The sequence below is a fragment of the Triplophysa rosa genome, unplaced genomic scaffold (assembly GCF_024868665.1).
Source record: "Triplophysa rosa unplaced genomic scaffold, Trosa_1v2 scaffold272_ERROPOS173870+, whole genome shotgun sequence".
Classification (NCBI taxonomy): Eukaryota; Metazoa; Chordata; class Actinopteri; order Cypriniformes; family Nemacheilidae; genus Triplophysa; species Triplophysa rosa.
In genome coordinates, this window is record NW_026634288.1 from 105,981 (window position 1) to 123,636 (window position 17,656).

Here is a 17,656-nt window from a genome sequence, read left to right on the forward strand (position 1 = left end):
CTCGCTCTAACTCCCTCCCACCGCCTCCATCTCTCTTTCTCTGCAGCTGTGTCTCGTTCTTTCCCCGGTGATCTCGGGCTTTCACACGAGCGTAGCGTCTCCTACCCGTCTCTCGATTTCTCTCTCTCTCCCTCGTGTTGCCGCCGCGGTTACCGTCACTAAGAGATAGACGGGGGTTCTGGCAGATGATGCTGCAGCGTCTGCTTTCATTAGCATGAGATTTTCTGCTCGGAACACTGCTGAATACAGAGACGAGGATCGGATGTGAAAAGAGGATCTCTGCGTCAGGAATCAGAGCGAGATCAGATGAACGCCAGATCTGGATGTCTGTCTTGAGTTGGATCTCATGGCTGTGTTTTGTTGTTTTCTGACTCGTTCATCTCTTTTCTCCGCCGGTTCATCTCTTCTGGAGGTCCATCAGCAGCACTCGTCTGTCACAGGATGGCGTTTGTGTTTCTCTTCAAACCAGTCTTCTGGACTTTAGATGGATGATCGTGTCAGCCCATCAGATCCAGAAGATCTTTTTCTAATATTCACTGTTTAAATTGATGGGATGGTTTTTTGGAGTTGGGGATTGAAGCTTGTGTTTGGCTGCCATTGGAGTTGGATTTTTTTACCTCTTTGATTATGTTTTTGTACTCCAGGTTTTTGAGTGTTTACAGTTTTTCGGGATTATAAATAATCCACATCTTTCTCTGGTCGAGGAGGGAATCTGTGGGAGTCATGGGTACCGCTTCTGTTTGATATGTTTTGCTGTTTTTGTCATGTGAGGAGGCGTGGCATGGAAGTCCCGCCCCCTTTCTCCTCTGCCCTCAGGGCATTGTTTGTGTGGAGCGGGTCAGCGGTGTACCCGCCCGCTCCGGCCCGGGTCATTTGGCCCAACGTGTCGGGTGTATGGCGGTGGATTCTCTCGCTGGCGCTGCTGGTCTCTCCGGGTCCGGCGGTTTCTGCTCGAGTCTCATCCAGTCTCAGCACAACACATCACGTTCATCATTTCCACAACAAACATGGCACAGTGCCCATCGCCATTAACCGCATGCCCTTCCTCACGCGCGGGAGTCACGGTAAGAGTCCGGATGATGCTGTTCAGACTTCATCTACACACACTCCTTGCTCTGCCTTGTGATAGCTTCACTTGTTTCTCTAGTTGTCGACATCATCCGCTGTATGAATCTGTTTGAAGTCAAGATCTCACTGACAATCTGTAGTTATTGATTGAATTATTGATTTATTTAATAGGGACCATGCATATTCATGAACGTTGTTATATAAGAATACACCATGTAAATATGCCAGATTTAGTAACAAGAACTACTTTTCATCTGCAGTCCCTAGGCAGGTAACATAAAACTAACATAAAGACAGCCAACAATAATACAACATTCATTCACTAGAAATGAAAAGGTACATATAATGTGCATTGACAACAAACAACCAAAGAAACACAAATACATGATGGAAAAGACATTGTGTAATGAATGCATCTCTGGTTTTCTAGAAGCCACTGTTTTAAGTGAGTTTTAAAGGTGTTGAATGTAGGACACTCTCTTATTGGGGGGGCAAACTGTTCCAGATTTTACCGCCTATTATTGGCAATGCATTTTGTCCAAAAGTGGTACGCCTAAATGGTATCACACAGTCCCCGTTTACAGAGGCCCGTGTACTACCTCCGCTTTCAAGTCTTTGGAAAAAGCCATATAGCGGAGGGGGGCAAGATTATGTAACACTTTATATACCAAACAAGCATACTTGAGACGTTTGAAATTGTCAAAGCTTAAAATTGATGTCTCTCTAAGATATCGCAATGGTGGAATGACAACGCCTTTTTATCAAAAGTTTTTATGGCTTTCTTACAGTAAATAGAGATTCAATACTTTTAAGAGTAGTTGTGCTAGTTAATGACCAATTTATAAAACAATACTCGATATGTGAAAAGATCATAGTATATAAGAACAACTTGGCAGCTTTGGTGTCAAGAAACGGTCTAACTTGGTTAAAATTCTGTAATTTGAATTTAACTTTATTTGCCACCTTTTTTACATGACATTTGAATGTTAGGGTGGAGTCATATGTGACTCCTAGATACTTGAAATCATTGACAATATCAAGCTCCTGTCCTCTCGGGAACACATTAGAATGTGACACCTTCATATTTCGTTTGGTAAACACCATACAGACTGTTTTTTTGGTGTTTAGATAGTAAGCCAGTCATCAATGTGAGCCAGTGCAGATGTACTGTAAGTGTGGACGCTATCTCTTGGTAGTTCTTAGCATATGTAAAGATTACAGCATCATCTGCATACATCTGAACATCAACATTTTTACATGCCTCTGGCACATCGTTTATATACAATGTAAACAGGATTGGACCAAGTATGGAGCCTTGGGGGACCCCTACTGGACATTCACAGAATGGGGACTTTGAATCATTAATACGAACACATTGCTTTCTACTGGAAAGGTATGATTTTATCCAGTTGAGAGCTTGCTTGTGTAATGTTAATCTGATAAACTCCATAGACTGGGAAAATAACACAAAAGATTTATTTCAAACTAAGAGAAAAATTAAAACTGAAATAAAAATGCCTAGAGGTATCATTTAAAAAAACTATTTGAGAGAGAAGTATTGAAAGGAAACGTTCAGCCAAAATTCATCCTCATGTCATGTTAATCTTTCTTCTTCAGAACACAAAAAAGAGATTTTCAAGCATGTTGATAATCAAACAACACTGAACTCAATTCATTTACTATTTACTTGTTTAATTCAGAAGGGACAGTGTAGATGAATAAACATCCACATGTGTAAATGTACCTAAATTAGCCATGAAGGCTAGTTTTCATTGTTGGCTAGTCAACAATAATTGCAATTCACCTTAAAACACATTAAAAAAATCTAGTTTATAAGCAAATTGAAAAAATAGATACAACACACATATATATATACAATATATATATATATATATATATATATAAATACATAATGTTACAAAAGATAGGGTTGATATGCAATATTAAAACGATTTTAAAATGCACTTCAGTGTTCACATCTCTTAAACTAATGAAATGATGTAAGCTCTCTGCTGGATTTTGGTACTCTATGGTACTGTATTAGTATTTTCCCAGCTTAGAGAAGTCTTGATGTTTTGTTGGCAGCAGAAGTTGCAGATGTGTTTGTTAGAAGTGCTGTAGCTGGATCACCTCACACACAGACGAGTTGTGTTTTATTAACTGGATTCTGGATTCTTGATGTAAGTGGAAACGGGTCTCAGAACAGCTTGGGAACACTCTGTGAGGCACCTCGAGTCTTTGCATGAATAATGCGATGCGTCTTGGTTTGTTCAGATATTTGAATTTACATAATGAATGCAGAAATGTGCTGTGAAACTCGCTGACAGCTAAAGCTCTGTTGTGTGTGAACGTTCGGTTTGTGCCTCCGGGAAAACAACAGCGAGAAAACAACTTGACTGAAATAAAGAAAGATAAATCCAGCTTGAGAAGTGCTTGGTGTGAGTTCACATCTGTTTAAACACACATTGACATTCACACAACCGCTGGCTTCTTAAGATCTTTGACTTAGAAGATGTTTTGGACCTCACGTGTGAGAACTGACGATGAACCATCGACGTCATTGACTTCACAGCTGCTTTGAGGGCTGAAGATGAAAGTTGTGTGTAAACGTGATGATAGAAGTGAAGCTTCTGAGCGTTTGAGTGTTTGTTTGTGTAACATCAGGTGATGTAATTCCACATGGAGTCATGCTTCTCCAGAGGACATATTTCATCATCCATCCACCTCCATTACTCTATAAACTGTGTGTGTGTGCTGGGAGGAGCACTGAAGCTCTGTCTGCATGACATTACAGTTGGGTATCGTTATCGCTGATTCTTATCGATTACCAGTTTCGGTATCAACCTGTATGCTAATTAACTGGTTTGCAGAAAAATATGAATATACAGCCGCGGGGAAAGAATGAAGAGACCACTCCAAATGTTCATGTAATCATCATTTCTAGATGTAATTTGCTCATTCTAGTCCAGCGTCTGTTGAATTTCAACTCAATAAAACCTCAGGAGTCATTAAGTCATCCAACAGCAGTGTGAAAGACTGACAGCATGACAAGACACATGAAAACTGTCATAAAAATCCAGGTTATCACATAAAAAATTTTTTCTTAAATTCATGGTCTGAAAATATACACAGCATCTTTTCGGTTATTTTCACCTGTTTCTTCAGTTTTTATTTTCAGCAAATAAATAAAACTACTAATACTAGTTCTTCCAAATATGAAATAAAAATCTTGTTTCTAATTGCAGATTGAATCAAAAACGATCATTTACTATCATCATAGCTATAAAGAGTCCATTTGAAAAACAGAAAAACGGTCTCAGAAATGGGGGTTTTCTGCGGCTGTATTTATGAGCACCGTTTGGTGGATATAACAAATACTAGGGTTGGGCCAATAGATGATGCAATCGTACATCGCCGATGGCTGACAGACATGATGATGTTGAGCCGACACCGTGATTCCAACAAACCACTTTTTTGTGACTCTCGCTGCTCTGTGCTGCAAATCACTTTGTAACCAAATACGAACTTTATAACTGACTTTATCACAGTATAAAGAAGACACGTGTCTGCCCATCTCGTGCTGTATGAAGAAAACGTGTCTCTGCGCAGCTCCTGCCTCACTCTGTGACGTCACCCTACCCTAACACATAATGAAGCAAACAGTCGGATTTATTACAATTTCTATTACCATAGTTGAAGCACAAAAATCATGGTTAAACTGTAGTTACTGTAATGAAACTATGGTGTAGGGCACATACTCAGGAACAAATGTATAGTACAGTGCAATGTAAGTCGCTCTGGATAAAAGCGTCTGCCAAATGTGTAAATGTAAATGTATGTGTGGTTACAGTGCGTTACTAAAAATGCCATAGCTAAACTATGATTACTAGTAAAAATAGGGTTCATGTTCATAAGGGCTTTTATGAGATTTAAGTTAAGGTATGCACATTTCTGAAAAAATATTCCCACAGGAATTGAAAATATCATCCATCTCCTAACCTTTCGATTTTGATTCCAGAATTTAAATTGATTTTCAATTCCCAAGCCTGCATGACACCATTCTGTCATCACAGTGTTTGTATATTCGATTTGTTATTGGATGAACAGAATTAATTCAGTAATGAATGCTGATGAATGACACATTCTACATGAATTCATCATTTGTAGAAGACGCCACTTTGCAGAAGATGCAAAACACACACACACAATCATAATGACTGATGAGAGAGAGAGAGACAGGCGTGTGTTTTGTTTTGTTGATGAAAGACATTGTTATTACACTGTAAACCCTGATAAGTTAAGATAACTCAAAAGTCTTGTGGTAATAAGTTTACACAAATGCTTTAAGTTGATAACTCAATTCTTTTGAGTAAAGAACACTAAACACATAAGTATAGTAAACTAGAAATAATTCATTTTGAATAAACTTCATTTTACATTTACTTGTAAAATGTTTCACTTATCAAAGTTGTCATGAAGGAACAACAGCCAATTACAGCTGTAGCATTATCAATGTAATGCCTTTAGATCAAATTTGACATGAGTCTGTTTTCCTCCTAAGCAAATGCTCTACTCGTCTGCACAATGGTTACCTCATTAATATCACTAATGTCACAAAACTCTTTAAATAACAGAATAGAACAGAATACTAAACACGTATAAGCCTCCTCCCATTGTCATTTTGATATAAATACATAAAATAACACTTTATTTCAAGATTTACTTCCATTATCCAGTCCACACAAAGCATGCTGGGAATCACTCTGACATCATTGGAAGATATATATATATATTTTAGTTAAGTGACTTATTATTTTTGTGTCCCTGGAACTCAAATTATCAAAATGGTTAAACACACTTAAAAGTTGTAAGATAAATGAACTTTTTCACAGTTTTGAGTACAGTTTGCTTATTTTTGATGAGTAGATTATACTGTCCGGGAATACAGTAACGTCATACGAACTTCTCATTAGACAGTTTTGATCCACCAGCTCATGTTTCAAACACACACACTTTTGGCCTGGTTACCCATAGCAACCCTCCTTCAGGTGTCGTTGGGTTAGACTGATGTTGTTTTCTCAAGGCACTCATTCAGACGCCTCTGCTCGAGCTGTAAATGAAGTGAACTAACACAACTGCCAATAACACCTCAGGCCGCACACACACACACACACACACACACATGTTGGGTTTCCATGTTTTATGGGGACATTCCATAGACACAATGGTTTTTATACTGTACAAACTGTATATCATATTCCCTAACCCTAACAATCACACACAACTGTCTGCTCTTTTACATTTTCACAAAAGTTCATTCTGTATGATTTATAAGCTTGTTTCCTCATGGGGACCAAAAAATGTCCCCACAAGGACAAGGGTTTTGGATATTGCCATCTTTGTGGGGACATTTTGTCTCCATACCGTAGGGTTTACCCTTCCCACACACACACACTGAACACACACACACACACACACACACACACACAACACTGACTAGACATACTTTTAACTTGCTAGCTAATGTCAATTAACTGTTATTTCTGTTGCTTGTTATCATCTGTTCTTCTGTACCAGATAAATTAAGTTTAGGCCACAAAAGCAGGGCTGGATTAACATAAGGGCTAGATGGGCTGAAGCCCCAGGGTCCGAGGAAAGAAGAGGCCCTTGATTGGCTGGAGGAAATGTGAGCTGTCCTTACATCATACGTGATTGATTGAATTCATCTACAATAGGTGGTTGATGATAAAATAACAAGAAACTATTGGAAAATGTTCCTGACTGATATAATTCATCGTCCGATCAAAATCACAGTTTGCGCCATCGTGTCAGGAAACGCCTCTTTGCGTAATGCTTTTGCATGTCGAGAATATGAAGTATTCTGCTTAGCTCGCTGGTGTTCAAAATAAAAGTGATAGTGGTGCGCAAAAAGGAGAAATAACGTTGAAAGGGAAAAACGTGAGGCTAAAATTCCAAAACTAACTAACTACTTAAGTTCACTTTCGGACAAGTGCTCGTGGAAATTCCCAGCATCACCCCCCCCCCCCGTCTCAGATCAATGTGCTTTACATGGTGAAGGTGAGTGAGCAGCAGCAGGATGATATTCTTCTTGTAACCAACCAGTGAGAAAGCAAGGCTTTTATGAATCTTTACTTTGACGACAGTAATCGTCCGGTGCATGGTGAAATATTGCCACCTTGTCAGATATTCCTAACTAAAAATGAGTATGATCTAAACCACAGCGACAAAATAAACAGGTAGGGTGATTTTACAATGCAAAATAGCCTGTCAGATTGTCCTACCAGTTTAAAATAAACACATAAGGGATAATCCACAGCTTGCCGTGCGTTAAAGGGTTTTAATGCACGACGTGGAGGCCAAGAACCACCCGGCACGAAGCGAAACCCTTTAACGCACGGCTAGCTGTGGATTATCCCGCTTATACCATTGTCATTTGGCAAGTTAAATCTTTTATTGATGTTTACAGTGAAATTTTAGTTCAAACAGGTGAAAATTACAGTGATTTTGTCAGTTAAATTTCAAATGTAATCAAACTGACTGGAGCTACCTGTGCGTTAAAGGCTTTTAATGCACACCCCAACTAACACAGTTACGTTGTGACGACGTACCTGGACCGGACCATATTTGTTGCAACGACGTACCATAATAACATTCCAGCGACGTAACTTTGTGATTCGCATATTCGTCCTGACGACGTAACATTGGACGTTGTTGGGATATGGTGATGACCTCCTGAAGACACACCTGGAACGTACCATATTCGTCACAACGAAGTAACAAATAAAGTTTCTGGGACGTGATGAGCACGTCCTAACGACCAAACAGTCACGTTGTTAAAATCTTTTTTATTTTTATTTAAACAATTATCATCCCTCACATGGAGGATTAAATTAATTTGTGATTTAATCGGTGCGTTAAAGATTCCATTTTATGCATAATTGAAATAATTCTCTATTCATATATGTATAAAGCACAGTATTATAAAACTCAACACAACACTGTACATCACAATCAGATATTTTATTTATACTGTAGTTCATGACATAAATAATCAAAGACTTCAACACAATATAGAGGATTTAAAGCAGATATTTATTGACAGAGATGAATAAACATTATGTTTAGGCTTTACATTATATTATATGATCTTACCACATAAGTTTAGCAGGTTGTCCGATTTTAGAAACAACAATCAAAAGCTTCTTTAGTCACACTCACAAACATCAGGGTCAGTTCATTTAAACGCGCCAAATCGATCGAAAATCACTCAAATATAAATGATGAGAGCGCGTGGCTCTTTGCAGAACAAAGAAGGCGCGTGCTAGCACAAAATAAATAGTTGTAATTGTGGTATCGAATTAAACTCCAGTTTAATAGCTGTCAGAAGTCAGATTAATAGCATTCGTCTTGACATTATAACAGATTTTACTCTGATCATACATTTTCCATACTATAACATCATAAACAGAAATGACCAGATTCATTAATCAAATGACCAGTGTCAAGGTCATCTGAAGACGAGTACATCACGTCGCTACAACGTTCTCCATGGGATCAGTTCACGATGTTATTTGAGGACGTGGCTCAGATGTTTATGGAACGTAAGGAAAAATGACCAGTGTCCAGGTCATCTGAAGACCAGTACATCAAGTCGCTACAACGTTCTCCATGGGATTAATTCACAACGTTATTTGAGGACGTGGCTAGGACGTTTCTGGAACGTTAGCAAAAATTCTAAGAAATGGAACGTTGCCAAGACGTCGTCAGAACGTGGTCACAAAGTAATGTCACGGTGACCAAATGAAGACGAACTGGCGACGTTGTCAAAACGTACTGTGTTAGCTAGGACCTTGCAGCCAATCAGAATCCAGTATTCAAACAGACCATGGTATAAATAGAATTAGTTTACAGTGTAAATACCCTGTCAGATTATCCTACCAGCATATAAAAAATATGTCGAACGATTTAACAACGAAAATAACCGGATAATCGGATGAAAACAGCAGTGTGAAATAAACAGGTAGTTTGATTTTACAGCACATATAACAAAAGAGGTAACATTGATGTGCACATGCCTGGATGGACAATCTGACGGGTAGGATGAAAGAAATTTCAGGAGACCAGACAGCACATCTGATCGGTATCAAAAGCACCAGGAGAGTGCTCCTTCTCAAAGTGATCTTTTATTAAGTCTCGTTTGAGGTCATCAGTGAGACGAGAAAGACTGAGCCATTAAACACGGATGTCCCTGGTATGCCACATGGATTTGAATGATGTCATTAAGGTTTTCTGCTCAGAGAGAAAGAGGACTTTTTAACGATTATTTAATGTATTTATTGTAAAATACTCATTAAGGAGGTATGATTGCAAATGTTTTTGCTGATTTTGGAAACCTGTCTGTTTGAAGTTCATATCTGTAATTAATGTTAATGTTTTTTTAATAGCCTGAAAAGTTTAGTTTAGTGTGAGAACTTGTGCTTATATTAAATAGAAATTAAATATAAGTATTAAATGTAAAATTAAATTACAATAGTAGAAAATAAAATAATTAGAAAATGAAATATAATAATAATAGAAATGAAATGTATTAAAGACTTCAGAAGACGCTGTGGAGTGTCAATGAAATGAAGGGGCTCTTGGGTTTGCTATAGCCTCAGGACCCCATGTGTTGTTAATCTGGCCCAGCACGCAGTAACATTTGTTTGAAACCGTCTATAATAAGCATATTTTGATTTTTGAACTGTGATTTTTTTGACCATTATCGTACTAGCAACCATTGTGTCACAAAACATGATTACTCATTTATTAATATTAGTTCCCTTTCTGTCGGTCTCTCGACGTTGTGTCGAACCGACAGAATGGGGTTTGTCTTGAGAACCTATCATCTTCTGAGTATTTAGAAAAGGCCAATGAAAATTGGCGAATGAAATTTGCATGCCGGGCTCCTCCCCGGATGTCCGGGTATAAGAGGGAAGCCGGCGTGCTCATTCATTCACCTTTTGTTCTTCAGAGCCTACGCATCTGATGAGCAGCTTCCAGATCTTCGCTGATCTTCCAGTTCTTCGCTGGTATTCTGCTGGAATCTACGACGTGGTGCAGCGGACGGTCCCTTCCTGCAGCGACTTTCCCCTGGGCGTCTCGGCAGTTCCAGAAGTGTCTGAGCACTTTTTTTCTAAAAGAGCAAATTTCTCCAGCGTGGCATGTCCCGCTGTTCTCTTGGGTGCGACGCACTCATTGAGGAAGGGGATGGACACGATGTCTGTCTCACGTGTTTGGGTCTCCAGCACGCTGAGGCAGCCTTCGTGGATACATCTTGCCCGCACTGCGGGAGGATGCCTATCCAGACGTTGCGGTCACGGGTGGCTGTATTCTTTATGGGTAAAGCCACCACCTCGTCTGTTACCCGATCCGTGACGGCAGTGACTACGGCCCTGCCGCCCGTTTCCGTTAACACCGGGGGTGATATGGGGATCACCGTGAACGTTAGACCGCCAGCCACAGGCTCACGGACCGTTCACGCCCCGTCACGCTTGTCTGACCATTCCTTAAGAGGCGGTTCTACCCCGTCTTGTTCCTCCGTCACGTACTCGGGAGTGCGTGACGAAGATGAGATGTCGATCGCAGCATCGGAGGGCGACCTCTTGGCATCCGACCCCGACGATTCCTCGGAGCTCCTTCCCCCGGGGGGTCGAGCCCAGGAAGAGGCGGACGTTGAGATGTCAACCATGCTCTTCCGGGCCGCCGCGAGCATTGGGCTGCAGTGCACAGCACCGCCTTTACCCCAGCGCTCGCGGTTGGATACGTGGTACCTGGGGTCTGAGCGCGGCTCCAAGCCGCGCCCAGCTCCGGTCCCGTTCTTCCCGGAGGTGCATGAGGAGCTGAGTAAGACTTGGAACGCGCCCCTCACAGCCCGTTCCAATCAGAAAGGCTCAGTCGCCCTTACTTCCCTCGATGGTGGGGCGGCCAGGGGCTATGTCGAGATCCCCCAGGTGGAGCGTGCTGTCGCGGTGCACCTGTGCCCGCAGACAGCGGCCACCTGGAGGGCTCGGCCTAGACTCCCATCCAAGGCGTGTACGTTTTCGGCATCGCTGGTGTCGAAGGCTTACATGGCTGCGGGTCAGGCCGCCTCCTCCCTCCACGCCATGGCCATCCTGCAGGTCCACCAGGCCAAGGCGTTGAAGGAGCTCCACGAGGGTAAGACCGACCCAACGGTTATGCAGGAACTCCGTACCGCCACCGATCTCGCTCTACGGGCGACTAAGGTGACGGCACGGGCCTTGGGTCGGGCGATGTCCACCATGGTGGTCCAAGAGAGGCACCTCTGGCTCAACCTTGCGCAGATGCGGGACGCCGAGAAGGTTCGCTTTCTCGACGCCCCCATCTCGCAGGGAGGGCTGTTTGGTGACACCGTTGAGGATTTCTCTCAGCAGTTCTCGACGGTGAAGAAGCAGACGGAGGCAATCAGACATATCCTGCCCCGCCGTGACTCGGCCGCCGTCAGGCCTTCGAGATCCCGAGCGGCGTCTGCTTCCCAGCAGCCTCGGCCCTCTTTGACTCCGGTTCCGGCTCCAGTGCCCCCTTCTCAGGCTGCCTCCCGGAAAAGGACGTCAAAGAGGAAACCGCCTCCCCGTCAGCAGCCATCGCGGAAGCAGAAGCGGCCCTGACGGAGAGACCCCAGGGAGATTGAGACTACCACCGGGCCCGATCCCAGCCACTCCATCGCTGGGTCGGATAGGGACGGTTCCTGCCCCATCCTACCATCAGCTGGTCCCCCCAAGGGGCCAGCGCCCACTTCCTCACAAAAAGAGTTTCCTCTCTCTCTGGGTTTTCACAGCCGTTCCCACCCTCTGGTCGACGGTGGACGGCAACTCGACGTTGCGTCACGGCGAAGCGCAATGTCGAGTATAAACACCAGCCTTCAGCACTCTCAGACAGACAGTGCGTTGAGCTGGACAATCGCCAGGCAGGAAAAACAGCAGAGCCGATCTCCTCCCCGGGGGTCCTCCCCGGCAAGGAATCTGTACTGCTAGCCATCGAACCACCCTCCGCGGGGGCAATGAAGCAGATCAAACCTCTAGTCCCCCTGTGTCGGTTTCTGGGAGCTTGGTCTCAGCTTCCCAGACTGTCAGGCTGGCTGAGGAAGACGATCCGTCTCGGCTACGCGATGGCAATCGACCTGAAGGACGCGTACTTTCATGTTTCGATCCTCCCTCGACATCGGCTGTTCCTGCGGTTCAGGTTTGAGGGATGGGCATATCAGTACAGGGTCCTCCCCTTCGGTCTGTCCCTGTCTCCAAGAGTCTTTACGAAGGTCGTGGAGGCCGCCCTACTTCCCCTCAGGGAAGAAGGTGTGCGGGTACTCAACTATCTCGACGACTGGCTCATCTCGGCTCACTCGCGAGATCTGTTGTGTACACACAGGGACCTGGTGCTCCGGCACCTAGATCGGTTGGGGCTACAGGTCAACTGGGAAAAGAGCAAGCTCTCCCCCGCGCAGAGCATCTCCTTTCTCGGTATGGAACTCGACTCCGTCTCCATGACAGCGAGACTGACTACAGAGCGCGCCCGGTCAGTGTTACACTGCCTGAAGCACTTCAGGCAGCCAGCGGTCACCCTGAAACAATTTCAGAGGCTCCTGGGGCACATGGCATCCTTGGCGGGGGAGGTCCCCCTCGGGTTGATGCACATGAGACCGCTCCAACACTGGCTACAGAGTCGAGTTCCTTGGAGAGCGTGGCACACTGACAGCAGGCGTATGGTCATCACGCCTTTCTGCCGGCGCACCCTGACCCCTTGGTCGTCTATGGCCTTCCTACGGGAGGGGGTCCCCCTAGGGCAGGTATCAAGACACGTCGTGGTAACGACAGATGCCTCCTTTCAGGGCTGGGGTGCTGTGTGCAACGGACACGCAGTGTCGGGCGGTGGACGGGCCCCCGCCTGTGTTGGCATATCAACTGCCTAGAGTTGTGGACTGTGCTACTTGCACTGAAGAGGTTCCAACCCTTCGTGCAGGGCAGGCACGTGCTGGTTCGGTCGGACAGCACAGCTGCCGTGGCGTATATCAACCACCAGGGTGGCGTTCGTTCACGGCAGCTAACACGACTCGCCCGATGCCTCCTCCTGTGGAGTCAGCAGGTGATCAGCTCCCTGCGAGCCATACACATCCCGGGCGACCTGAACCAGACAGCAGACCGGCTCTCTCGTCAGTGGTCACCTCGCGGAGAGTGGCGACTCCACCCTCACGATCTCTATGGGGACTTGTGCCTGCGAAGGCCTCGTGAGGCAGTTGCTTTCCAGGTGGAAATCTGTCTCCGGAAGCGTCTACGGACGCGGAACTCGATATCCCGGCTTAGGAGACCCCCACGGTATACCGTACCGAGTATTAAGACCCTACGACCTCTTGACCACTGTATTCTAGAGCGTACATCCGCAACCTATATGTAGGCAGCTGGTGTCTTTTTGGGCAAAGTGAGAGGTCAACGAGGTCCGAGGGGCGCAGACCCCCAGAACATGACCCAGGGCCCCGTGACGAGACATATACGTGAATTGCAGGTCGATCAGACCATTCTGTACCCCAACCCTAATTGTTCATCAAGAGCTTATGAAAACGAATGGGATAAGTTAAGAGTGTCGGCGGCTCCCGTTCAGACCCCGGGTGCTCGAGGGGCCCAAACTTTAGATTCTAGTAGTCTGTAGGCCCTTGATTAACATACCGTGAGGGTGGCTGTCTAGAACCGTGGGAAACTATTTATAGTGCGGTTTGCAAAGTCTCTCATGCAGGCTTCTTCATTTCATAGCCTGAAAGACCCTCTTGAATGAGCAAAGGATCAAAATTAGGGATCAATCTTTTTTCAAGAAAAAGATATTCGAGGTGACCGAGAACCACGGTATCGATATCCCGGCTTGGGAGACCCCCAGGGTATACCGTGGCGAGTGTTAAGACCCTGTGACCTTTTGACCCCTGTATTCCAGAGCGTACATTCGCAACCTATATGTAGGCTGCTGGTGTCTTTTTGGGCAAAGTGAGAGGTCAACGAGGTCCGAGGGGCGCGGAACTCCAGAACACGACCCAGGGCCCCGTGACGAGGCATATACGTGAATTGCAGGTCAATCAGACCTTTCTGTCCCATTGGTCTACCGTGAGCTCATGAAAATGAATGGGATAGGTTAAGAGTGTCGGCAGCAGCCTTTGGGCCGCAGTGGGATCGAGGGGCCCCAAACTTTATAGTCTGGTAGTCTGTTGGCCCCTGTTTCACATACCGAGAGAGTGGCTTACTTGAACCTAGGGAACATTTTCTAGTGCTTTTTCTTGTGTGAAAAGTGTCTTGTACATTAGTAGCCTACCGACCGACTGTCAAATAAGTTACGACTGGGACTTCCTGTTAACCACCGGAAGTCCCAGTCATAACTTATTTGACAGTAGCAGTGTAGGCTAACGGTGGACAATGCTGTTAACGGTCAATTTTTCATACTGTAAACCCATTTTCTTGTTACAAACTTACAGATATGTATCCTAGAAGCATCCCATATTGGTATATTGCACACTTCAGGCTGTCAATATGCTCACGTGTTATACAAATGCACTTTTCACAGAAATAAACCTCTGACCAGCATTTTCAATAAAATTCTGCTTTATTTTTGTAGAAAAACCTTGGGGCTTCGAATGCAATGTTCGTCACACCCTCGCATCAATAAACGAGGCCGTACCGTCTTCAAACTTTGGGAACCGAATGAGGGGGCAGCGAGCAGCTACAGAATTTGAATCGGGGTCATTCGGAGTCCCCGGGGCCGTTCGGGGGTCTCTGTACGATAGCCACCTATGAGAGAAATAGGATATGTTGCAGGTGTCAGAGGCTCCCGTACCGGCCGCGGAGGCCCCAGGAGCCCGAAACCTAACAGAAAGTTGCGTCACGTGGCTCTCGACGACATACCGATAGGGCTAGGTCGGGCTATGAAATTAAGTATTTTTTATTATTTTTCAGACGTCTCTCTCCCTCGCATTGATCTCTATGGGCCATGTGACTGTAAAAGGTCAATTTTTAAGACTGTAAACAGCTTTTGTATGACAAACCTACAGCTATGTATCCTAGAAGCACCCCATATTGGTATATTGCACACTTCAGGCTATTAAAATGCTTATTTTGCTTACAAATGCACTTTTCACAGAAATACATCTCTGAACAGCATTTTCAACAAAATTCTGCTTTATTTTTGTAGAAAAACCTTGGGGCTTCGAATGCAAGTTCGTCACACCCTCTCGCATCACATATTCGAAGCCCGTACCCCTCGGTGTTCGGAAAGTGCTCGAAAAAAAATCACAAAAAATATTCCAGAAAAATAAACGGCCCACAACGTCCCCAAAACGTGCAATATAGGACATAACGAGGCCGTACCGTCTTCAAACTTTGGGAACCGAATGAGGGGGCAGCGAGCAGCTACAGAATTTGAATCGGGGTCATTCGGAGTCCCCGGGGCCGTTCGGGGGTCTCTGTACGATAGCCACCTATGAGAGAAATAGGATATGTTGCAGGTGTCAGAGGCTCCCGTACCGGCCGCGGAGGCCCCAGGAGCCCGAAATACAGAAAGTTGCGTCACGTGGCTCTCGACGCATACCGATAGGGCTTGGTCGGGAAGTGAAATTAAATATTTTTTCTTATTTTACATACATCTCCCTGCCTCTAGTGGTTCTCTATGGGCCCGCAAACCCCCTCGCGCAGTTGGCTCGGGTATCCGACTCTTTCTGACAGAAACCTCCCCTAAGCACGAACGAGCAAGGTCACGAAGGACGCCCGGCTCCTCTAGGGGGCGGGTGAGGGAGAGAAAAAAGAAAGAAGGGCGGCGAGCGAGACGTTTTGGCTTCTTTTGGATGTCGCGCCACGATAGGCAGCAAGGGGCAGCAAACTACCAACTCTAGGCCCTGCGGACGTGAGGAAGACTATGGCAGAGTTAGGCGGTCAGGGGGAAGCGAAAGGCTCCTCGTGCATCGCGGTGATGAAGATTAAGGTGTGAGGGGATGAGTAGGCATCTTTGTGGCGCAGGGTCCAGCCCGCAGCACTTTGCCACCCCTTGTGGTGTCCGTTCACATGCCTCTCGGAAAAACGGCCCCTAAACTCCGATAAGGGAAAAAAGTCCCAATCATAATAAGAGTGAGCGAGAATTTGGCGTACAATTCAGGTATACGAGCCCTTCGTCTGCCTAGTCGACCGATGGCAATCTATATGAATGGACAATTGTCCACGATTTACCTACTTCCCTTGCAGCATTCTCTGTGTCCTCGGGTTGCCTAGAATTCGGGCCTGGAGACTCTCACGTTATCCTGAGACCACGGCCCGGCTACGTGCCCAAGTTCCCACCACTCCCTTCCGGGACCAGGTGGTGAACTTGCAGGCGCTCCCCACCGGGGAGGAAGACCCAACCCCTCCGTGTTGTGTCCAGTACGCGCACTGCGCCTCTACTTGGACCGCACGCAGGGCTTCAGAAGCTCTGAGCAGCTCTTTGTCTGTTTTGGAGGTCAGCAGAAGGGGAGAGCTGTCTCCAAACAGAGACTGGCGCACTGGATCGTGGATGCCATATCCTTGGCATACCGGTCGCAAGATCGCCCCTGCCCCTTAGGAGTTAAGGCGCACTCCACTCGGGGTGTCGCCTCCTCGTGGGCACTGGCTCAGGGCGCCTCTCTGGCAGACATCTGCAGAGCTGCGGGTTGGGCTACTGCCCAATACCTTCGCGAGGTTCTACAACCTCCGCGTTGAACCGGTGTCAGCCCGCGTCCTGCAGGGCAACAGGTAGGACCGGCAGCCGTTGGGCGTACGCCTGCGGAAGCCCTTCCCCCTTCGGGGGGAGCAGTGGCGATCCGCCTCACTTCTTTCCCCTCGGGTAAAGAATAGGCATTCCATCCATCACTAAGCACCCTTCCAGGGGACAGGCTGGGCAGAGCAGCCCTGCCCCCTTAGGCCGGGGAACAGTTGAGTTATCTCCACATAGCTCTAACCGGACCTAGTGCTCCAGACGTGGTAACCCCCCCTCCGTGGGCTGTTCCGTCTGATGTACCTCATGAATGGTTCCCACCTTGGCAACCCATGACCTCCCCAGGTGGACTCCCACCTTGCGGTTACTCCTGCAGTCCGCACATTCTTCCCATGAGTTCTCCCCCACTTTCCTCCCATGAGTTCTCCCCTAACGGTGAGACCATGTGGTATCTCCACTAAACTCCTCCCTGCAGTAGGAAGTGGTCTCTGTAGCGCATCCCCCATTGAGGAAGTAGCCTTACCCAGTGGCCTTACGGTACCGGGCGGCTTCTCGCTGTTAGAGAAACAAGGCCGCCGCCTGTGAGGCCGAAGGCAGGGGCCTTCCCACCTTTCAAGAAAAGCTCTGGGACCCCCTACCTACCCCTGGTAGGTTACAATTTCGCGGTAGCGCTCACGGCTGACACGCCCAGGCCAGTCACCGTCGCTTCGTTGAGATTGTGACAGGGCACAGTGTTAGGCGTTTTCCATTGGAACCCATCTGTCGGTTCGACACAACGTCGAGAGACCGACAGAAAGGGAACTCTCGTTACTTTGTAACCTCG

The 17,656-nt window shown here is 46.0% G+C and overlaps 1 protein-coding gene across 6 annotated transcripts in view; it reads left to right on the top strand.

The window, feature by feature from the left end:
- Positions 1-70: 70 nt before the first annotated feature.
- Positions 71-17,656, top strand: part of LOC130550261 (neurexin-2-beta-like) — a 64,980-nt gene continuing 47,394 nt past the window's right edge. For 3 of the 6 annotated variants that reach the window (XM_057327681.1, XM_057327687.1, XM_057327685.1), the window contains exon 1: positions 72-1,064. In XM_057327681.1, the coding sequence (XP_057183664.1) occupies positions 746-1,064 (319 nt within the window). In that variant the 5' untranslated portion in view covers positions 72-745. Of the gene's footprint in view, positions 1,065-17,656 lie in introns of all 6 variants that reach the window. The other 3 variants (XM_057327686.1, XM_057327684.1, XM_057327683.1) reach the window with 2 other exon arrangements.